The sequence below is a fragment of the Salmo salar genome, chromosome 14 (genome assembly GCF_965601325.2).
Source record: "Salmo salar chromosome 14, fSalSal1, whole genome shotgun sequence".
Taxonomy (NCBI): domain Eukaryota; kingdom Metazoa; phylum Chordata; class Actinopteri; order Salmoniformes; family Salmonidae; genus Salmo; species Salmo salar.
Genome location: NC_138304.1, coordinates 92,735,387 through 92,760,287, shown reverse-complemented (window position 1 = coordinate 92,760,287; position 24,901 = coordinate 92,735,387). Strand labels below are relative to the sequence as shown.

The following is a 24,901-nucleotide window of genomic DNA, read 5'->3' as shown; positions in this document are numbered from 1 at the left end:
CAGGCTCTCTACAGGCTCTCTATAGGCTCTCTATAGGCTCTCTATAGGCTCGCTACAGGCTCTCTACAGGCTCTCTATAGGCTCTCTACAGGCTCTCTATAGGCTCTCTACAGGCTCTCTACAGGCTCTCTACAGGCTCTCTACAGGCTCGCTACAGGCTCTCTACAGGCTCTCTACAGGCTCTCTACAGGCTCTCTACAGGCTCTCTATAGGCTCTCTATAGGCTCTCTATAGGCTCTCTACAGGCTCTCTACAGGCTCTCTACAGGCTCTCTATAGGCTCTCTACAGGCTCTCTACAGGCTCTCTACAGGCTCTCTACAGGCTCGCTACAGGCTCTCTACAGGCTCTCTACAGGCTCTCTACAGGCTCTCTACAGGCTCTCTACAGGCTCTCTATAGGCTCGCTACAGGCTCTCTACAGGCTCTCTACAGGCTCTCTACAGGCTCTCTACAGGCTCTCTATAGGCTCTCTACAGGCTCTCTACAGGCTCTCTACAGGCTCGCTACAGGCTCGCTACAGGCTCTCTACAGGCTCTCTATAGGCTCTCTACAGGCTCTCTACAGGCTCTCTACAGGCTCTCTACAGGCTCGCTACAGGCTCTCTATAGGCTTGCTACAGGCTCTCTACAGGCTCTCTACAGGCTCTCTACAGGCTCTCTACAGGCTCTCTACAGGCTCTCTATAGGCTCTCTACAGGCTCTCTACAGGCTCTCTACAGGCTCTCTATAGGCTTGCTACAGGCTCTCTACAGGCTCTCTACAGGCTCTCTACAGGCTCTCTATAGGCTTGCTACAGGCTCTCTACAGGCTCTCTACAGGCTCTCTACAGGCTCTCTACAGGCTCTCTATAGGCTCTCTACAGGCTCTCTACAGGCTCTCTACAGGCTCTCTATAGGCTTGCTACAGGCTCTCTACAGGCTCTCTACAGGCTCTCTACAGGCTCTCTATAGGCTCTCTACAGGCTCTCTATAGGCTCTCTACAGGCTCTCTACAGGCTCTCTACAGGCTCTCTACAGGCTCTCTACAGGCTCTCTATAGGCTTGCTACAGGCTCTCTACAGGCTCTCTACAGGCTCTCTATAGGCTCTCTACAGGCTCTCTACAGGCTCTCTACAGGCTCTCTTAACGGGCTACAGGCTCCCTTAACGGTCTCTCTACAAGCTACAGTCTCTCTACAGGCTACAGGCTCTCTACAGGCTCTCTACATGCTATAGGCTCTCTTAATAACAGGCTACACTCTCCATACAGGCTACAGGCTCTCTACAGTCTCTCTACAGGCTACAGGCTCTCTACAGGCTCTCTACATGCTATAGGCTCTCTTAATAACAGGCTACACTCTCCATACAGGCTACAGGCTCTCTACAGTCTCTCTACAGGCTACAGGCTCTCTACAGGCTCTCTACATGCTATAGGCTCTCTTAATAACAGGCTACAGTCTCCATACAGGCTACAGGCTCTCTACAGTCTCCATACAGGCTCTCTACAGTCTCTCTTAACAGGCTACAGGCTCTCTATAGGCTACAGGCTCTCTACAGTCTCCATACAGGCTACAGGCTCGCTATAGTCTCCATACAGGCTACAGGCTCTCTACAGTCTCCATACAGGCTACAGGCTCTCTACAGTCTCCATACAGGCTACAGGCCCCCTACTGGCTCTCTACAGTGTCTCTTAACAGGCTACAGGCTCTCTATAGGCTACAGGCTCTCTACAGGCTCCATACAGGCTACAGGCTCGCTACAGTCTCCATACAGGCTACAGGCTCGCTACAGTCTCTCTACAGGCTCTCTACAGGCTCTCTACAGGCTCTCTACAGGCTCTCTACAGGCTCTCTACAGGCTCCATACAGGCTCCATACAGGCTCCATACAGGCTACAGGCCCCCTACTGGCTCTCTACAGTCTCTCTTAACAGGCTACAGGCTCTCTATAGGCTACAGGCTCTCTACAGGCTCCATACAGGCTACAGGCTCGCTATAGTCTCCATACAGGCTACAGGCTCTCTACAGTCTCCATACAGGCTACAGGCTCTCTACAGTCTCCATACAGGCTACAGGCCCCCTACTGGCTCTCTACAGTGTCTCTTAACAGGCTACAGGCTCTCTATAGGCTACAGGCTCTCTACAGGCTCCATACAGGCTACAGGCTCGCTACAGTCTCCATATAGGCTACAGGCTCGCTACAGTCTCCATATAGGCTACAGGCTCGCTACAGTCTCCATACAGGCTACAGGCTCTCTACAGTCTCCATACAGGCTACAGGCTCTCTCTACAGGCTCTCTCTACAGGCTCTCTACAGGCTCTCTACAGGCTCTCTACAGGTTCTCTACAGGCTACAGACTCTCTATAGGCTACAGGCTCTCTACAGGCTCCACACTCTCTACAGGCTCTACAGGCTCTCTACAGGCTCTCTACAGGCTCCACACTCTCTACAGTCTCTACAGGCTCTCTACAGGCTCTCTACAGGCTCTCTACAGGCTCCACACTCTCTACAGTCTCTACAGGCTCTCTACAGGCTCTCTACAGGCTCCACACTCTCTACAGTCTCTACAGGCTCTCTACAGGCTCTCTACAGGCTCTCTACAGGCTCCACGCTCTCTACAGTCTCTACAGGCTCTCTACAGGCTCTCTACAGGCTCCACACTCTCTACAGGCTCTCTACAGGCTCTCTACAGTCTCTACAGGCTCTCTACAGACTCTCTACAGGCTCTCTACAGTCTCTACAGGCTCTCTACAGGCTCTCTACAGGCTCCACACTCTCTACAGTCTCTACAGGCTCTCTACTGGCTTCTTAACTGTCTGAAGTAAAGATACAGGAAGTTCTCCTCACTAGTTCACGTCCACATTGATTTCCTGTTTTTTTGTAATGATATTTACACACTACGAGGTCGAAATAACACTGTGAAATTGTGAAAATGATGCTAATGCAATTTTAGTGTAAGAGGTGGTGGGATGGAGTTTTTGGCCCACAGCATGACACACGATCTGATTATTCTGACCAATCATCTTTTATTTGCATATGTATCCTCCTACCATGAAGTGGTAAGCGGGGTAGGCTCTAGTTAATATAGACGAGCCTATCCGCCAATCAGGGCTGTGTATGTATATATACACTGCTCAAAAAAATAAAGGGAACACTTAAACAACACAATGTAACTCCAAGTCAATCACACTTCTGTGAAATCAAACTGTCCACTTAGGAAGCAACACTGATTGACAATAAATTGCACATGCCGTTGTGCAAATGGAATAGACAACAGGTGGAAATTATAGGCAATTAGCAAGACACCCCCAATAAAGGAGTGGTTCTGCAGGTGGTGACCACAGACCACTTCTCAGTTCCTATGTTTCCTGGCTGATGTTTTGGTCACTTTTGAATGCTGGCGGTGCTTTCACTCTAGTGGTAGCATGAGACGGAGTCTACAACCCACACAAGTGGCTCAGGTAGTGCAGCTCATCCAGGATGGCACATCAATGCGAGCTGTGGCAAGAAGGTTTGCTGTGTCTGTCAGCGTAGTTTCCAGAGCATAGAGTCGCTACCAGGAGACAGGCCAGTACATCAGGAGACATGGAGGAGGCCGTAGGAGGGCAACAACCCAGCAGCAGGACCGCTACCTCCGCGTTTGTGCAAGGAGGAGCAGGAGGAGCACTGCCAGAGCCCTGCAAAATGACCTCCAGCAGGCCACAAATGTGCATGTGTCTGCTCAAACAGTCAGAAACAGACTCCATGAGGGTGGTATGAGGGCCCGACGTCCACAGGTGGGGGTTGTGCTTACAGCCCAACACCGTGCAGGACGTTTGGAATTTGCCAGAGAACACCAAGATTGGCAAATTCTCCACTGGTGCCCTGTGCTCTTCACAGATGAAGCAGGTTCACACTGAGAACATGTGACAGACGTGACAGAGTCTGGAGACGCCGTGGAGAACGTTCTGCTGCCTGCAACATCCTCCAGCATGACCGGTTTGGCGGTGGGTCAGTCATGGTGTGGGGTGGTATTTCTTTGGGGGGCCGCACAGCCCTCCATGTGCTCGCCAGAGGTAGCCTGACTGCCATTAGGTACCGAGATGAGATCCTCAGACCCCTTGTGAGACCATATGCTGGTGCGGTTGGCCCTGGGTTCCTCCTAATGCAAGACAATGCTAGACCTCATGTGGCTGGAGTGTGTCAGCAGTTCCTGCAAGAGGAAGGCATTGATGCTATGGACTGGCCCGCCCGTTCCCCAGACCTGAATCCAATTGAGCACATCTGGGACATCATGTCTCGCTCCATCCACCAACACCACGTTGCACCACAGACTGTCCAGGAGTTGGCGGATGCTTTAGTCCAGGTCTGGGAGGAGATCCCTCAGGAGACCATCCGCCACCTCATCAGGAGCATGCCCAGGCGTTGTAGGGAGGTCATACAGGCACGTGGAGGCCACACACACTACTGAGCCTCATTTTGACTTGTTTTAAGGACATTACATCAAAGTTGGATCAGCCTGTAGTGTGGTTTTCCACTTTAATTTTGAGTGTGACTCCAAATCCAGACCTCCATGGGTTGATAAATTGGATTTCCATTGATTATTTTTGTGTGATTTTGTTGTCAGGACATTCAACTATGTAAAGAAAAAAGTATTTCATAAGATTATTTAATTCATTCAGATCTAGGATGTGTTATTTTAGTGTTCCCTTTATTTTTTTGAGCAGTGTATAAACATTTGTATCAACACGCCCATACGATCAGACTGAGCATTTCAATGGCAAAGGCGGCTAAGGGAAATACATGATTAAAAAAATATTTTGCTTTTTTAAATGAAATAAACACAGTGATTTATTAGACATACAGTGATGATTGAAACATTTAGAAGACTGCATGGGGTCTTTAAGCAAACAGTCAATGCAGCCACCACCCACCACCGTCCTCGCCTCTCCATCTCCTCCCTCTCCTCGCCTCGCCTCTCCTCCCCTCCCCTCTCCTCTCTTATTCCCTTCCTCTCTGTCCCCTCCCTCTGCTTAAACCCTTCCTCCTTGTTTGTGTATCAGACAATTGGTGAATTCTTTCTCACCGCCTCTTAACCAATGACCTGCGAGATAGGAGTTAATCACTTCCTGTTCAGCTTTGGGCTCTGCCCCCCACCCCCCTCCCCCTGGTTCAATACAAACAAACAGCCAATGCGATGATATCAAGTTAACCCCCCCTTCCTCTCCATACCCCCTCCCTTTCCCCCCCTCAATTCCCCATATGTGAATGTGTTGTATTAGTGTTCTTTTTTAAAGGGGGTTAATCCCTATGTGAACAGAGCTCCGGGGCACCGCATGGCTGCCCACTGGCCCAGCAGCACTGGGAAACACAGAGAGGCCTGGAAAAGGCTGCTGCTGGAACACTGGAATGGCTGATACTGAAATGAGCAATACTGAACTGGCCGACACTGAAATGAGCAATACTGAAATGGGCGATACTGGGACACTGTAATGGGCGACACTGGCTACATTACAGTAGATAACAGTAGATAAGTGCACATTAGATAACTGTGTTGAAGTGCAGTGCAGTTGGCCAATAGTCCTGATCCATACACATTTGTTTACTTGCTTTGGGTATCTGCATTCAGGACAGTTCTCCAAGCCATTACACATATCATCCTTACCTGAGCAGGCTCCTGGTGTGTGGTGGCCATTTTGAGGAAGCTTCTCTGAAGCTGCAGAGCATTGTTCACCATCTCCGACTGTCAATCACAGAGGAAAAAGATTCAAATGTCAAATCTGAGATTATTATAAACCACACTCTGCACTGCATCATGCTGGTAACAATGCATTAGTCAGGTCCCACGAGGCATGTCCCATGTTTGGGAAAACCTCCAGAGGAACTCCGGTTTTGCCATAAAAGGAGCGTTCCTAACTTAAAAAAACACCTCTAACCCACACACCCCCTCCTCCTCATTTCACTGTGATGGGAGAAGGAGATTAAGTGAATGTTGTTTTATGAAAGAAAAGACACATGAAGGAATATCCTCTCCCCATTTCACCACATATCAAGACCATTTCTCTGTCATTCTGCTTTTCCACATATTAAAGTCCTCACTTATTTCATTCCCATTTGAAATCATGTCTGCCTTGAGAAAGGGATTTCTGCAACTGGACTTGCTGCCAGTGCCTGGTATGAATCAAGGTTAAAATGATGCCTTTATTTTGGGAGTCGGAAGAGAAATCATCAAAGTGGTTGCCAACATGATTACTAGTCACAAACTACACCCCATCTCCCTTTGGAAAACGGCCTAACATCTTGGTGGAATAGGTGTTTGTGTCGCGTTTTAAATATTGGAATGTAGGGTTAAAGTTCAAACACACTCCCGCCATTGGCTTTGTAGGGGACAGGAAACAAACTGTAATTTAAATCACTCCTACTCCTCCCATCTATCTAGAGTGGTTTTCTGTAGGGAGCCGGAGTGGTTTTCCCTGGCCAAGCCCTGGACCCCACACAGTCAGAGGTTCCCAGAGCCAACTCTATGAGAGATAAAACAAGGGGAATCTATACCATGTCTCTGTCCCAAATGAAACCCAATTCCTTACAGGCTGCCATATTGGATGCATATCTCCATATAACACTAGTCCCATTGACAGAAAGCAGGCAGGGGAGTGAAGTGGTCACTAAGTGCTCCTCTCAACATCCCTCCAGCCCTACTGTCACTGGTAGAGAAAATCTCACTGTGTTAAAGATTCATCTTAAATGTGGTTGCGATTTGGCTGGGTGACAACAGTTGCATATACAGTATCATTAAATCAAGTTACACACCAAGTTTATCTCTAGCAGAACAAAGTAGTATAGCAGAACAGAGTAGTATAGCAGGACAGAGTAGTATAGCAGGACAGAGTAGTAAAGCAGGACAGAGTAGTATAGCAGGACAGAGTAGTATAGCAGAACAGAGTAGTATAGCAGGACAGAGTAGTATAGCAGGACAGAGTAGTATAGCAGAACAGAGTAGTATAGCAGAACAGAGTAGTATAGCAGGACAGAGTAGTATAGCAGGACAGAGTAGTATAGCAGAACAGAGTAGTATAGCAGGACAGAGTAGTATAGCAGGACAGAATAGTATAGCAGGACAGAGTAGTATAGCAGGACAGAGTAGTATAGCAGAACAGAGTAGTATAGCAGGACAGAGTAGTATAGCAGGACAGAGTAGTATAGCAGGACAGAGTAGTATAGCAGGACAGAGTAGTATAGCAGGACAGAGTAGCATAGCAGGACAGAGTAGTATAGCAGGACAGAGTAGCATAGCAGGACAGAGTAGTATAGCAGGACAGAGTAGTATAGCAGGACAGAGTAGTATAGCAGGACAGAGTAGTATAGCAGGACAGAGTAGTATAGCAGGACAGAGTAGTATAGCAGGACAGTAGTATAGCAGAACAGAGTAGTATAGCAGAACAGAGTAGTATAGCAGGACAGAGTATGCAACAGTCTTATTTTCATCATCCGTATTATCTTTTTATGTGTTCTCATCTGCTGCTCTGGTACAAACATCACTTTGAGTTTCTGTCAGTTAAAGCGCCTGCTTCGTTTAATTTACTGTAGACTAACAGTTTAAGATAAAGACAAAGACCAAATATAACGGCAGTGTGTTAACCAAGACAGCTGGTGTGTGTGTGTGTGTGTGTGTGTGAGAACATTTGAGGGATTTGGGGATTGAGGAGGAGACTTTGTGATCTTAATGGCACAGAGCCATTTCCCATTTGCGGCCTTTAGTCAGTCATATGCAGTCGCACACACACATTCCTGCAACTCACATGCTTCTCCACATCCTCTCCTATGGCACGGCTATTCTTCAGGTACTCTGACAATGGCCCCATCAGCAGCAGGTCAAAGGCCTCCATACACTGGGACTGACCTGGAGAGACAGGAGGAAGAATGGTGGAAGAATGGAGGGAAGAAGGAGAAAACAATGCCCACAGAGGAGAGGTCAGGCGTTTTTCTACCACAGTATCTTTTCAGAGTTTAATATAGAATATTACATGTTTATAAACGTTCATTGGATAAAGTAGTGTCCCCAGTTGAACCTAGAACCTCACTACCCAATGCTATACACTGCTGTCACAGTCTGGACCACTACATTTCTACTACTCACCTCCATTGATCCCGTTACATTCCCCGTTGGCCATGCCATTGGACACCTGCATGTTGATGGACACCTGCTCCACACGAATCACGGCCTGCTCCAGCCGCTGCACTAGCGTTTCCATGGCGACGGTCCTGGAACGAAGCAGATAAAGTCAGTGGACTGATATCCATCACTGGGGCTAGTAGCCAGGGCTGGTCATGTTCCCCATGACGTCTCTCTTCTGATTTCAAGAGAAATGCAATACAACCCATTACTTTTCTTTTGTATCTAGATTTATAGGGGTTGGCTAATTTGTAGGGTCAGAGGGACATTTGAAATGCTATAGGACACTTGTGACACTGCAGACACTTAAAAACCCAAAACACGATAGGATTCGTAGGGCCCTGGTGAAAAGCATTGCACTATAAAGGGAATAGGGTGCAATTTGGAACGCAGACCGAGTTTTTCTGGAACTCTAGCCATCTGGTCCTTTGCCACAACTTCCGCTACACAATCAATCATCTCACATCATGTACACCATACCATAGGTCAGGGATCATCAACTATATTCAGCCGCGGGACGATTTGTTCTTGAGCGGACGGTCGGGGTTCTGGAACATAATTACAAATAATTTGTAGACTGCAAATTGATCGCAAGAACCCCAAACAGATATAATGTTTGACTAAAACATAATCATTTCAAACCTGGCTTACATTTGTATACGATCACGTCGTGTCTCTCAATGCGTGGGAATACTTGGGAACAGACTTCTTAAATTACAATCTCTTGGAGCTGATTTCCTGGTGTGTTTTTTTACAACCCAATTAAGATGGTTTGGGATGAGTTGAACTGCAGAGTGGAGGAAAATCAGCCAACAAGTGCTCAGCATATGTGGGAACTTCTTAAAGACTGTTGGAAAAGCATTCCAGGTGAAGCTGGTTGAGAGATTGCCAAGAGTGAGCAAAGCTGTCATCAAGGCAAATGGTGGCTACATTGAAGAATCTCAAATATAACATATATTTTGATTTGTTTAACCTGCTAGGGCTAGGGGGCAGTATTGACACGGCTGGATAAAAAACGTACCCGATTTAATCTGGTTACTACTCCTGCCCAGTAACTAGAATATGCATATAATTATTGGCTTTGGATAGAAAACACTCCAAAGTTTCTAAAACTGTTTGAATGGTGTCTGTGAGTATAACAGAACTCAAATGGCAGGTCAAAACCTGAGAAGATTCTGTACAGGAAGTACCCTGTCTGACCATTTCTTCCCCTTCTTGATTATCTCTATCCATTACAAAGGATCTCTGCTATAACGTGACACTTCCTACGGCTCACATGGGCTCTCAGAAGGCGGCAAAAAGCTGAATCGTGGCTTTGCAGGCTCATGCTGAAACAAAGTAGCGCGTTTGGGTAGTGGCTGGTTACAGTACTGTGAGACTCAGGCTCGTGCCCGCGTCGACCGAAAGCCTTGTTTTCTTTCCTCTGTTTACCTAAAAGGAGATTCCCGGTCGGAATATTATCGCTTTTTTACGAGAAAAATGGCATAAAAATGGATTTTAAACAGCGGTTGACATGCTTCGAAGTACGGTAATGGAATATTTAGAATTTTTTTGTCACGAATTGCGCCATGCTCGCGACCCTGATTTACCATTTCGGATAGTGTCTGGAACGCACGAACAAAACGCCGCTATTCGGATATAACGATGGATTATTTTGGACCAAACCAACATTTGTTATTGAAGTAGCAGTCCTGGGAGTGCATTTTGACAAAGACAACAAAAGGTAATCAAACTTTTGTAATAGTAAATCTGATTTTGGTGAAGACTAAACTTGCTGGGTGTCTAAATAGCTAGCCCGTGATGGCTGGGCTATGTACTTAGAATATTGCAAAATGTGCTTTCACCAAAAAGCTATTTTAAAATCGGACATATCGAGTGCATAGAGGAGGTCTGTATCTATAATTCTTAAAATAATTGTTATGCTTTTTGTGAACGTTTATCGTGAGTAATTTTGTAAATTGTTAGTAAATTCCCCGGAAGTTTGCGGGGGGTATGCTAGTTCTGAACGTCACATGCTAATGTAAAAAGCAGGTTTTTGATATAAATATGAACTTGATTGAACAAAACATGCATGTATTGTATAACATAATGTCCTAGGGTTGTCATCTGATGAAGATCATCAAAGGTTAGTGCTGCATTTAGCTGTGGTTTGGGTTTTTGTGACATTATATGCTAGCTTGAAAAATGGGTGTCTGATTATTTCTGGCTGGGTACTCTGCTGACATAATCTAATGTTTTGCTTTCGTTGTAAAGCCTTTTTGAAATCGGACAGTGTGGTTAGATTAACGAGAGCCTTGTCTTTAAAATGCTGTAAAATAGTCATATGTTTGAGAAATTGAAGTAATAGTATTTCTAAGGTATTTGAAAATCGCGCCACGGGATTCAACTGGCTGTTGCGTAGGTGGGACGAATTCGTCCCGCCTAGCCCAGAGAGGTTAACACTTTTTTGGTTACTACATGATTCCATATGTGTTATTTCATAGTGTTGATGTCTTCACTAGTATTCTACAATGTAGAAAACAGTAAAAATAAAGAAAAACCCTTGAATGGGTAGGTGTGTCCAACTTTTGACTGGTACTGTCACGTCCTGACCCTAGTAAGATGTCATTTTCTATAGTAGAGTAGGTCAGGGCGTGACATGGGGGTGTTTTGGGTTGTTCTATGTTTTGTATTTCTATGTTTAAGTTCTAGTTTTGGGTTGATCAATGAGGCAGCTGATCCTCGTTGCCTCTGATTAGAGATCATATTTAAGTAGGGGTTTTTCTTCCTGGGTTTTGTGGGTAGTTGTTTTCTGTTTAGTGTATGTCACCTGACGGAACTGTTGTCGGTCGTTTTGTTAAAAAGTCTTAATTAAAAGTAAATATGAGCACTCTACACGCTGCGCCTTGGTCTCCTTTAGACGACCCTCGTTACAGGTACTGTGTGTATATATATATATATATATATATATATATATATATATATATATATATATATAAAAATTAAGTAGTGCGCTGGACCTTTACTACTCCTGTATGAGCACACTGAAATAGCTGTCTGCAGAGCAGGGAGAAAAATTCTGCACCCCCACCCCTAAACATCTTCCCGCGACCATGAGGAGAGAAGGAAAGAAGGGGGCATTTCATTCATACAGAAACAGGGCATTGCTTTCAGTCATCGTCCATGAAAAACCTGCTGATCTATTGGTAGCCCTGTATACTTTAGTAGCACAATTATTTTTTTTTATCAGAGTTCTATGGTCAAAAGTAGTGCACTATAGAGGAGTCCAGGGATAGGGTGCCATTTGGGACTCAGCCATAGAAGTTATCTTCTCTTAGTTGAGGAGAAACCACATCTATCTGGTCACCTGATCCGGTTGTTATCAGTGGAGACTGACCTCATAGGCCAGGCCATTAGCCTGATTGTGTTTCTTCCTCCAGTGTTAGCAAACCAATCCCCATGCAAGGATCGGCTCCAGTGATGTCACCGTCACACAGACTGGATTATGAGTCCTCCCTAACACACACACACACCACACACACACACACACACACACACGGGTGCTGAGGGGAGGACGGCTCATAATAATGGCTGGAATGGAGTGGTATCAAACGTACTGAAACCATGTGTTTGATGTATCTGATACCATTCCACTTATTCCACTCCAGCCATTACCACGAGCCCGTCCTCCCCAATTAAGGGGCCACCAACCTCCTGTGGTACACACACACACACAAATACAGAGACAAACACACACACTTCTCATAATCCAGTCTTATTATGATGGCGCAGGAGGTGATGGCTGCCGTTTTACGGGCTCCTTACCAATTGTGCTATTGTATGTGTTTTTTCGCGTTATTTGTAACTTATTTTGTACATAATGTTTCTGCCACCGTCTCTTATGACCGAAAAGAGCTTCTGGATATCAGGACAGCGATTACTCACCTCGTACTGGATGAAGACTTTTTCTTTAACGATCAGACGCAAAGGATTTACTACAGACACCCAACAAGGCCCAAATCCCCATCATTCGCATGAAGAAGAGACGGAGATATTGGGGATGTAGGTCGGGGTGCCTTGTAAGGATCCGATGGCGAGTGAGTAATCCCCCTCTACCATCAGTCCTATTAGCCTACGTGCAATCATTGGATAACAAAATGTATTCAAATCAATATCTTATGTTTCACAGAGTCGTGGCTGAACGACAACATGGATAACATACAGCTGGCTGGGTTTTCGGTCCATCTGCAAGATAGAATACCTGCCTCCGGTAAGACAAGGGGTGGTTGTCTGTGTCTATTTGTAAATAACAGCTGATGCACAAAATCTAATATTAAGGAAGTCTCTAGGTTTTGCTCGCCTGAGGTAGAGTATCTCATGATAAGCTGTAGACCACACTATTAAACAAGAGAGTTTTCATCTATATTTTTTTGTAGCTGTCTATTTATCACCACAGACTGAGGCTGGCACTAAGACGGCACTCAACGAGCTGTATAAGGCCATAATCAAACAAGAAAATGCTCATCCAGAGGCGGCGCTCCTAGTGGCCGGGAACTTTAATGCAGGGAAACTTAAATCCGTTTTACCTCATTTCTACCAACATGTTAAATGTGCAACCAGAGGAAAAAATAAAAACTCTACACCACTTTTACTCCACACACAGACGCGTACAAAGCTCTCCCTCACCCTCCATTTGGCAAATCTGACTATAACTATATCCTCCTGATTCCTGCTTGCAAGCAAAAACTAAAGCAGGAAGTACCAGTGACTCGCTCAATAAGGAAGTGGTCATATGACGCAGATGCTAAGCTACAGGACTGTTTTGCTAGCACAGACTGGAATATGTTCCGGGATTCTTCCGACGGCATTGAGGAGTACATCACATCAGTCACTGGCTTAATCAATAAGTGCATTGATGACTTCGTTCCCACAGTGACCGTACGTACATACGCCAACCGATTACAGTCACTTAATGTATTATTACCTCAGTCATATCCTGAATGGATTACAGGCAATATCCGCACTGAGCTAAAGGATAGAGCTGCCGCTTTCAAGGAGGGGACTCTAACCCGGAAGCATATAAGAAATCCCGCTATGCCCTCCGACGAACCATCAAACAGGTAAAGTGTCAATACAGGACTAAGGTCGAATCGTACTACACCGGCTCTGACGCTCGTCGGATGTGGCAGGGCTTGCAAACTATTACGGACTTCAAAATGAAGCACAGCCGAGAGCTGTCCAGTGACACGAGTCTACCAGACGAGCTAAATAACTTCTATGCTCGCTATAAGGCAAGCAACACTGAAGCATGCATGAGAGCATAAGCTGTTCCAGGCGACTGTGTGATCACGCTCTCCATAGCCGATGTGAGTAAACAAGTCCACAAGGCCAGACGGATTACAAGGACGTTTACTCCGAGCCTGCGCTGACCAACTGGCAAGTGTCTTCACTGACATTTTCAATCTGTCCCTGACCGAGTCTGTAATACCAACATATTTCAAGCAGACCACCATAGTCCCTGTGCCCAAGAACCCCAAGGTAACCTGCCTAAATGACTACTGTCGTAGCATTGACTATCATTAAATGTGAAGACTGTATATTATCAAATCAATTCTCTGTGTAATTTAGTTTCGCAATTAAAATAGTCATGTAACTTTAATTAACTAAGAAGTCAGGGCACCACGGAAAATGTTGTTTATAGAGTTTCAATTTCCCGAATATAACTCTTCAGATATTTCCATATCTTATCGATTACAGTCACTTAATGTATTATTACCTCAGTCATATTCTGAATGTCGCAAACCCTTGGATATCTGCATGAACCCTAACATAGATCATGAATCAGCGATATACAAATTGGTTTAATTATTTATTTACTAACTTACTTCATCAATCACAGAATTACATAGACACTAGAGGTCGACCGATTAATCGGAATGGCCGATTAATTAGGGCCGATGTCAAGTTTTCATAACAATCGGTAATCGGCATTTTTGGACACCGATTGTGTCCGATTTTTAAATGTATTTTTTACCTTTATTTAACAAGGCAAGTCAGTTAAGAACACATTCTTATTTTCGGCCTAGGAACGGTGGGTTAACTGCCTTGTTCAGGGGCAGAACGACAGATTTTTACCTTGTCAGCTCGGGGATTCTATCTTGCAACCTTCTGGTTACTAGTCCAACGCTCTAACCACCTGCCTTACATTGTACTCCACGAGGAGCCTGCATGGCTCTTGTGTTCTGTTACGCGAGTGCAGCAAGAAGCCAAATTTAATGCTAGCTAGCATTAAATTTACCTTATAAAAAAACAATCAACCTTCACAGAATCACAAGTTAACTACACATGGTTGATGATATTACTAGTTTATCTAGCGTGTCCTGCATTGCATATAATCGATGTGGTGCCTGTTAATTTCTCATCGAATCACAGCCTACTTCGCCAAACGGGTGATGATTTAACAAGCGCATTCGCGAAAAAAGCACCGTCGTTGCACCAATGTGTACCTAACCATAAACATCAACGCCTTTCTTAAAATCAATACACAAGTATATATTTTTAAACCTGCATATTTAGTTAATATTGCCTGCTAACATGAATTTATTTTAACTAGGGAAATTGTGTCACTTCTCTTGCGTTCTGTGCAACAGAGTCAGGGTATATGCAGCAGTTTGGGCCGCCTGGCTCGTTGCAAACTGTGTGAAGACTATTTCTTCCTAACCAAGTCAGCCAACTTCGCCAAACGGGTTGATTTAACAAAAGCGCATTTGCAAAAAGAGCACAATCGTTGCACGAATGTACCTAACCATAAACATCAATGCCTTTCTTAAAATCAATACACAGAAGTATATTTTTTTAAACCTGCATATTTAGTTAAAAGAAATCCAGGTTAGCAGGCAATATTAAACTAGCGAAATTGTGTCACGTCTCTTGCGTTCATTGCACGCAGAGTTAGGGTATATGCAACAGTTTGGGCCGCCTGGCTCGTTGCGAACTAATTTGCCAGACTTTTACATAATTATGACATAACATTGAAGGTTGTGCAATGTAACAAGAATATTTAGACTTATGGATGTGTAACCGATGTGAAATGGCTAGTTAGTTAGCGGTGGTGCGCGCTAATAGCATTTCAATCGGTGACGTCACTCGCTCTGAGACCTGAAGTGGTTGTTCCCCTTGCGTTGCAAGGGCCGCGGCTTTTGTGGCGCGATGGGTAACGATGCTTCGTGGGATTTCAGTTGTTGATGTGTGCAAGGGTCCCTGGTTCGAGCCCGGGTTGGGGCGAAGAGAGGGACGGAACCTACACTCTTACATTGGTGCCGTGACCCGGATCATTGGTTGCTGCGGAAAAGGAGGAGGTCAAAAAGGGGGGTGAGTGTAACCGATGTGAAATGGCTAGTTAGTTAGCGGTGGTGCGTGCTAATAGCGTTTCAATCAGTGACGTCACTCACTCTGGTTGTTCCCCTTGCGTTGCAAGGGCCGCGGCTTTTGTCGCTCGACGGGTTAATGATGCTTCGTGGGTGTCAGTTGTTGATGTGTGCAAGGGTCCCTGGTTCGAGCCCAGGTTGGGGCGAAGAGAGGGACGGAACCTACACTGTTACAGATGCCACCCGTTAGATAAAATACAGAACAGTTCCGTATTTCACTGAAAGAATAAACGTTTTGTTTTCGAAATGATAGTTTCCGGATTTGACCATATTAATGACCTAAGGCTCGTATTTCTGTGTGTTATTATGTTATAATTAAGTCTGATTTGATATTTGATAGAGCAGTCTGACTGAGCGGTGGTAGGCAGGTGCAGGCTCGTAAGCATTCATTCAAACAGCACTTTTGTGCGTTTGCCAACAGCTCTTCGCTGTGCTTCAAGCATTGAGCTGGTTATAACTTCAAGCCTATCAACTCCCGAGATTAGGCTGGTGTAACCGATGTGAAATGGCTAGCTAGTTAGCGGGGTGAGCGCTAATAGCGTTTCAATCAGTGACGGCACTCGCTCTGAGACCTTGAAGTAGTTGTTCCCCTTGCTCTGCAAGAGCCGTGGCTTTTGTGGAGCGATGGGTAACGATGCTTCGAGGGTGGCTGTTGTCGATGTGTTCCTGGTTCCAGCCCAGGTAGGGGCGAGGAGAGGGACGGAAGCTATACTGTTACACTGGCAATACTAAAGTGCCTATAAGAACATCCAATAGTCAAAGGTATATGAAATACAAATGGTATAGAGAGAAATAGTCCTATAATTCCTATAATAACTACAACCTAAAACTTCTTACCTGGGAATATTGAAGACTCATGTTAAAAGGAACCACCAGCTTTCAAATGTTCTCATGTTCTGAGCAAGGAACTTAAACGTTAGCCTTTTTACCTGGCACATATTGCACTTTTACTTTCTTCTCCAACACTTTGTTTTTGCATTATTTAAACCAAATTGAACATGTTTCATTATTTATTTGAGGCTAAATTGATTTTATTGATGTATTATATTAAGTTAAAATAAAAGTGTTCATTCAGTATTGTTGTAATTGTCATTTTTACAAATAAATTAAATAAAAAAAATAAAAAAATAAAAATCGGACGACTAATCGGTATCGTTTTTTTTTGGTCCTCCAATAATCGGTATCGGCGTTGAAAAATCATAATCAGTCGACCTCTAGTCCGGCTTACCGCGTGTTTCTTTGGCAGAGTTGCCAACCATTTCAACATATAACTACCGCTTCATGTTTTCTGATCTAATGCAAATTTTGTTGGAAGTGGCTTTCATACTAGAGTAGAAAAAGAGGCGTTCCATGACATTTACATTTTTAGTCATTTAGCAGACACTCTTATCCAGAGCGACTTGAGTGCATACATTTCATACATTTTCATTTCATGCATTTTTTGGAGGGGGGACTGGCCCCCCGTAGGAATCGAACCCACAACCCTGGCGTTGCACACACCATGCTGGCGTTGCAAGCACCATGCTCTACCAACTGAGCCACAGGGAAGACGTCGTGACGCCGATGTAACTGTCTGTACTCACGGGGTGTGGTCACTGACTAGTTAAAACTTCATATGAAAACCCATACTCTCATTTAGAAGGCTAACATCACATCTCATCTTTCAAAAGTATTACTATACTCAATCATTTATTTTATCCAACATTCAGACGCAAACCCCATAATTGAGAATTGTATACAAACAAAGAAAGAGTAATGTATGTCTCCTGTCCTTCATGAGGTCACCAAATGAAACAAACTCGACATGACTGTCCCTTAAGTGTCCACGGACCATTCCCACATTCTCAAAAAAAATATTGTTTAATTCTCCAATTTTTGAGATTAGGAGCTTTGGCAAGAAGAATGTATTTGTTCTCCATAGGCTCTCTCGCTCACGTCGTGACACTACTGACCCGTAGCACTAACGTCTGTAGCCATGAAGTGCTTTGAAAGGTTGGTCATGGCTCACATCAACATCATTATCCCAGAAACCCTAGACCTACTCCAATTTGCATACCACCCCAACAGATCCACAGATGATGCAATCTCTATTGCACTCCACACTGCCCTTTCCCACCTAGACAAAAGGAACACCTACAGCTGAAGTCGGAGGTTTACATAGACTTAGGTTAGAGTCATTAAAACTCGTTTTTCAACCACACCCCAAAATTCTTGTTAACAAACTTTAGTTTTGGCAAGTTGGTTAGGACATCTACTTTGTGCATGACAAGCAATGTTTCCAACAATTGTTTACAGACAGATTATTTCACTTATAATTCCCTGTATCACAATTCCAGTGGGTCAGAAGTTCACATACACTAAGTTGACTGTGCCTTTAAACAGTTTGGAAAATTCTAGAAAATTATGTCATGGCTTTAGAAGCTTCTGATAGGCTAATTGACATCATTTGATTCAATTGGAGGTGTACCTGTGGATGTATTTCAAGGCCTACCATCAAACTCAGTGCCTCTTCGCTTGACATCATGGGAAAATCAAAAGAAATCAGCCAAGACCTCAGAAAAAACATTGTAGACCACAAGTGTGGTTCATCCTTGCGAGCAATTTCCAAACACCTGAAGGTACCACGTTCATCTGTACAAACAATAGTACGCAAGTATAAGCACCATGGGACCACGCAGCCGTCATACCGCTTAGGTGCGAAAAGTGCAAATCAATCCCAGAACAGCAGCAAAGGACATTGTGAAGATGCTGGAGGAAACAGGTACAAAAGTATCTATATCCACAGTAAAACGAGTCCTATATCGACATAACCTGAAAGGCCGTACAGCAAGGAAGAAGCCATTGCTCCAAAACCGCCATAAAAAAGCCTGACCGTGAAGCACACGGGTGGCAGCATCATATTGTGGGGGTGCTTTGCTGCAGGAGGGACTGGTGCACTTCACAAAATAGATGGCATCATGAGGGAGGGAAATTATGTGGATATATTGAAGCAACATCTCAAGACATCAGTCAAGAAGTTAAAGCTTGGTCGCAAATGGGTCTTCCAAATGGACAATGACCCCAAGCATACTTTCAAAGTTGTGGAAAAACGGCTTAAGGACAACAAAATCAAGGTATTGGAGTGGCCATCACAAAGCCCTGACCTCAATCCCATAGAACATTTTTGGGCAGAACTGAAAGTGTGTGCGAGCAAGGAGGCCTACAAACCTGACTCAGTTACACCAGCTCTGTCAGGAGGAATGGGCCAAAATTCACCCAACTTATTGTGGGAAGCTTGTGGAAGGTTACCCGAAATGTTTGACCCAAGTACAACAATTTAAAGGCAATGCTCCCAAATACTAATTGAGTGTATGTAAACCTCTGACCTACTGGGAATGTGATGAAAGAAATAAAAGCTGAAATAAATCACTCTCTACTATAATTATGACATTTCACATTCTTAAAATAAAGTGGTGATCCTAACTGACCTAAGACAGGGAATTTTTACTAGGATTAAATGTCAGGAATTGTGAAACTGAGTTTAAATGTATTTGGCTAAGGTGTATGTAAACCTCCGACTTCAACTGTACGTGAGAATTCTATTCATTGACTACAGCTCAGCGTTCAACACCATAGTGCCCTCAATACTCATCACTAAGCTAAGGACATTGGGACAAAACACCTCCCTATGCAACTGGATCCTGGACTTCCTGACAGGCCGCCCCCAGGTGGTAAGGGTAGGTAACAACACACCTGCCATGCTTATCCTCAACACGTGGGCCCCTCAGGGGTGCGTGCTCAGTCCCCTCCTGTACTCCCTGGTCACACATGACTGTGTGGCCAAGCACGACGAGATTGTTCTGTGTTTAGCCTTGTGCCTTGCCAGACTGTCTGTATATCGTTCGTTCACTTGTTTTGTTATTTTGGTGTTCATTTTGGGAAGTTAATAAACGTCAAGATGCGCTTACACATACCTGCTGCGTTTTGGTCCTCCATTACCGACGAAAACCGTGACATGTAGATATTACCTCAACTAACCGGTGCCCCCGCACATTGACTCTGTACCGGAACCCCCTCTATATAGCCTCCCTACTGTTATTTTATTGTTGCTCCTTATTTATTTATTACAAATTGTATTCTTTTTTTTTTTTTTTACTTCAGTTTATTTTAGTAAATACTTTTTTTTTTTTTATCTTAAACCTGCATTGTTGGTTAAGGGCTTGTAAGTAAGCATTTCACTGTAAGGTCTACACCTGTTGTATTCGGTGCATGTGAAAAATAACATTTGATTAGATTTTTTGGACCCAGAACAGTCTAGTTCAGTCCAGTTGTGCTGTGTATCCCTACCTCACCTACACTTCAACATGATAACATCCCTCACCAGTACTTTAATAAGAAGCAGAAGAGGGTTTCAGCCAGTCCCCGTGTTGACCATGCATCAGCCGTCCTCCTAGCTATCTGCTACAGTAGGACCTAGCAGCTAGCACATTCATTAGTGATCTGAAGTGTGCAGTAGGCCTCACACCAGCAGTACTGTGAGTGTACTAATTCCTTGGTGGTGGATGGGAGGTGCAGCCTGGGCGTATGCTATTAATCACTCCAGAGAATTCTCCCAGCAGTGCCAAATGTCTAACATGGGCTTCACTGTCTATTTATGCAGGCTGCCAGACAGTACAGGGCCCTAGAGTCTGTAGCCAGCCACTGGAGACCTCTGGGTTTGGTTTGAGGTCTTCTAACTGGATGTTTGAAAGTTATTTAGACACCCTTGGAAGACAGTGGAAGTTGAAAGACAAAATGTGTCTTTGTTGTTAAAACAACTGTGTACAGAATGTTGGGGAATAAAACCATCTCAGATATATATATACTTGCTATGTAACTACTGTATGAAAAAAAAGTACCATCTATGTAAAATGTCTGTATATGTAACAAAATGTAAAATAAAGTTACTTTTGTCCTCTAAAGATGGCTTAATAAATAAAAACATACAAAATACAAATAACCCAATATGTAATGGCAATGTAACTTTATCAGTGTGTATAGTAATTACTGATAGGTGGAGGCGTTCTCTAAGTACTGGTCCAGAGTCCGTTTTCGTGCTTGTGCTCCAATGGGTGAGATAAGGTATAAGAGGCAGGGAAAGCTGATCTTAGATCAGTGGACAGAGTTGACTGCTCACTGGCATACATAACACTGAATATCTGATCATAGAGTGTATGAGCCACAATTGAACTATGTCTATAGTTGTAAATAAAGACATTTGACAAGCCTTGCAACATGCTATAAAACAGAGTACAGTCTGCCACTGTATTTTCCCCAGCCCTATTCATAATTTGTTTCACCGGAAGATATGTTGAAAACTGTGAATGCAACAGCTATAATCTGGCACAGTATGACTTGATTAGCATCTCTTCACCATTGTGAGTTTGCCAAAGTCTCCGTGGCGATAGAAAGCATAGCGAATGCCATTTTAGCTCTTTCACTCTTGGACCCCAGCTATACAGTGTTACAGTAAGTTATTTGTATAAAGTGATTGAGGGGAAAGAGCCAGGACAGGATTTGAACCCCAGCCTGGTCTCATAGACTAGACGTAACATAGTAAATGTATTCTGGGATACTCAAATTAGTATGATATGTTTCGTTTGATACGGTTACATAAACAGATAATTACTTAAGGAAAAAACGAACGTAGGGTGATTGGTCAGGGTGGACGGGTGGGCGACCCAAAGTTTGCGAGTTCAAATCTCATCATGGACAACTTCAGCATTTTAGCTAATTACCAACTGTTCAACTACTTACTACTTTTTTGCTACTTTTCAACTACTTAGCATGTTAGTTAACTCTTCCCCCAACCCTAACCTGAACCCTTTAACCTAACTCCTAAATGTAACCCTAACCTTAAGCCTAACCCCTAGCCAACGAGCTAACGTTAGCCACCAAGCTGGATTTCATAACATATCATACGCTTTGCAAATTCATAACATATTGTATGTTTTTCAAATTCGTAACGTATTGTATAGTTAGTAAATTCGTTATTGTATAGTTAGTAAATTCGTAACATATTGTATGTTTAGTAAATTCATAACATATAATACAAATTGTAATTCAGAATGCATTATACAAAATGGGTAATGGACATCCACAAATTAATACATACCATACGAAACGTAACATATCATACTAAATGGAGTGTCTGATTTACTTACAGAATAATATGAAATGCTCTGAGACCAGGTTGAACTCTGAGGTTAGAGGGTTTAGAGAAATTGTTTTCTTAGTAAACAAAGCACCTAACAATTGTCTGACCAAGGGGAGGGATTTGGACCCAATAGCTGTGAAAGCAGACATCGGTGGTGTGTTATTATTCTACTGAAATGAGAATGCCATTATACTCAAGAATCACCATAGGGTCTCATAACTCTATGCCCTGGGTATCTGATCTCAGGGCTATATTGGGCCCCTGCTTCAAGCTAGTGGTGGTGATTTCCTGTCATCTATTCTAAGTTGGAAGGTTCTATGGTTAGTGCTTGATAGGCCTATAAGGTCTTTGGGCTAAGGACCATTTCATTCTTAGACATGATGATGGCCCTTCATAAAAAACCTCTAGATCTGAAACTCGAGTTTTGTCAAGAGAGAGAGATCTGAAAACTCTTATACTTATAGGGCTTATGAATTGTACATTTGAGAGTAATAATCTATCTATACCAATATGGAAATAATCAGCAGGCTAACACGTGAGAATTGAAAAATGTTCATAATAATATAAACAACATTAAACTGTCAACATTCATAATGTTCCCTGAAGGTTCATTCAAGGTTGGTGTGACACAGGTGTACTGATCCTGTGCTACAACTATGTATGTTGTGTTCATGTGTCCTCACACAGATAACAAGGTATGAGAGGTACGACAATAGCGTCAGGTCATTCCGACTCGGCGCCACACACTACACCATAATAATAATAAAACAATGCTGACATGTCATCCGTTACACTTTCATCCTGCGTCATTTGCATGCTGCATTGTATAGGCTATACCGTTGTCATCACATACAAAAATAACAATGACATCGACATACAAAATACTAAAATTCGTATATTCTAGCACTAACTGTAGCCTTTTTGACGCAATACCTGTTTTCTAGAATAAACTGAAACGCCGCAAATACGGAATGGTTTAACTAGCCATACAAACACAAAGACAAGACACACATAGATAATATGGAAAGGGCGATTGTTCAGACCTTTGTGGCTATCGGTGTCTTCCTTTCTCGTGCCAATACAGCGAATAGTATAACCGCACGCGTTTCTGTGAGGCGAGCCATCTACAAACGTGCCGCCCCAGTCCCCACCTCTCTGCCTCCCATTCCCATCTCGTCAAAAATATAAAAATCGTTAGAAAACAAACTAACCAACAGATTTACCTTCGATAGGTCCCTATCAAGTCCTGGCGTAGTGTTTTATTTCGGTTTTGTAATGTCCCAGGTTGATTCGTTCCTATGTCTGCCGCTTCACCCAGCCTCCCTGTCAGTCAATCGCGCAGATAACCCTAAGCTTCCGGGACTTCCAAATTAAGCAACATTTGTGAACCTGATAACGCAGTTGAGTGAGTGGACCACTGGCAAAGTACCAGTCGGTGCCTCCAGTCTTTCTCTCCCCCTGCCTGGTCTTGAGGAGCAGTGGTGGGAGCCCCAGACACCTAGACTAAGTATGGAACGTCTGATTGACGTCTAATGTTGTGTATGTTGTCAGTGGTCTTACCCTATGACTCAAAGGATAGTGCTGTGTGGACATTCAAATTCTAAAAGCTTGTCATATGAAAATTGTATATTAACATTATCATCATCATCATCATTATTCTCTCCAAGATCATAAGGTTGCCCACTGGGCAAAACTGATTGAATCAATGTTGTTTCCACATCATTTTAACCCCAAAAATGTATGTGATGATGTTTAATCAATGTGGAAAACTCATTGGATTTGCAAAAAGTCATCAACGTAAGGGGATTATTATTTATTTTTAAACTTTTAACCTAATTAAGATTTCACCTTGAATCGACAATAGTTGACAACTCAAACAAATGTAAATCAAAACTAGACATTGAACTGACGTCTAGGCCCAGTGGGTGGGGATCATTATGTGCTGATATAATCACTGGTTATAGCTAGCTCACGTCAACTCAAATATAACTGGGAGCAAGTTTTAACAGGGCCATTCACTGTGCTCCTGATTATGTTAACGGCACCTACTACTGTCTGTCTGTCTGTCTGTCTGTCTGTCACATCCCAATTCACAACCTGCCTCTGAATTCCATCATGGCGGACGTCAGATGCCATGGAAGCCGTAGTGATGTCACGTGAAAGGCCTCTGTCTCTGCTGTGTCATGGCAGCTGCCTGAGTTACACTGTAGGCTGAAATAGTCCAACTGTGTCCCAAATGGAACCCTGTTCCCTATGCAATGCACTACTTTGACCAGAAAAGGGTACCATGCTGCCTCCGTGCCAGGTTAGGGAGGAGAGGGTAGGGATCTTTTATTGATTCGAAAAGCCTCTGAATCAGTCCTCAGAGGACTCTATTCCCAAACTCTCTGCTGCCAGACGTGTTTGTTTGAGTGGGAGGTGAATGCTTGTCCCACGTCTTTGAATGTTCGGCTAAAATGGTGGAGGGGCCTTGGGTGACAGTGTTACAAAATGAAGAGCAGGAGCATGGTCACCAGCATACAGCTAGCAGACATTTTGTATGTAACCCCATAAGGCTTCTTTCTGGCTGCTCTGTGGTAATTTACACTCACACACGTGTAAAGCACATCACGCTGTTTGCTTAGCTTGTACCACTTCCTCCCGATTCGGCCCATAGCTTACGCGAACTCGGGACCTCTGTCTTGCTAGTACACGTGACCGCCCTCCTGAGTGTCTTACCAGTCGGCGCCATGAAAAAAATGAGCTATTTGCTGGTTCAAGTGGGGACAGTTCAGGCTGAAGAGTCTCACACATCCCCGTGTGCTACATACACCCCTCAAACTTCCCCAACAGCAACCCAAGTTTTGAGCTGAGTGCAACAGTAGATCCGGATCACGGCATCACTGTAAAGGACGTCCCGCTGCTCGAGTATCACTTCCTCCCGATTCGGCCCATACCTGGCGCAAACTCAGGACCTCTGCCTTGTCAGGAAGACAAAGGAGCTGATCGTGGACTACAGGAAACAGAGGGTTGAGAACACCCCCATTCACATCGAAGGGGCTGTAGTGGAGCGGGTTAAGAGCTTCAAAATCCTCGGTGTCCACATCACTAAGGATTTATCATGGTCCTTAACACACCAACACAGTCATGAAGAGGGCACGACAACACCTCTTCCCTCTCAGAAGGCTGAAAAGATTCTGCATGGGCCCTCAGA

At 44.0% G+C, this 24,901-nt stretch overlaps 1 protein-coding gene across 4 annotated transcripts in view; it reads right to left on the bottom strand.

The window, feature by feature from the left end:
• cap2 (cyclase associated actin cytoskeleton regulatory protein 2) overlaps positions 1 to 23,206 on the bottom strand; it is a 38,339-nt gene extending 15,133 nt beyond the window's left edge. The window contains exons 1-4 of one of the 4 annotated variants that reach the window (XM_014142883.3): positions 22,752 to 23,206; positions 8,092 to 8,216; positions 7,754 to 7,854; positions 5,620 to 5,697 (exon numbers count right to left, since the gene is read on the bottom strand). In XM_014142883.3, the coding sequence (XP_013998358.1) occupies positions 5,620 to 5,697; positions 7,754 to 7,854; positions 8,092 to 8,206 (294 nt within the window). In that variant the 5' untranslated portion in view covers positions 8,207 to 8,216; positions 22,752 to 23,206. The remainder of the gene's footprint in view (positions 1 to 5,619; positions 5,698 to 7,753; positions 7,855 to 8,091; positions 8,217 to 22,751) is intronic. The other 3 variants (XM_014142884.3, XM_014142882.3, XM_014142885.3) reach the window with 3 other exon arrangements.
• Between the last annotated feature and the right edge of the window lie 1,695 nt (positions 23,207 to 24,901).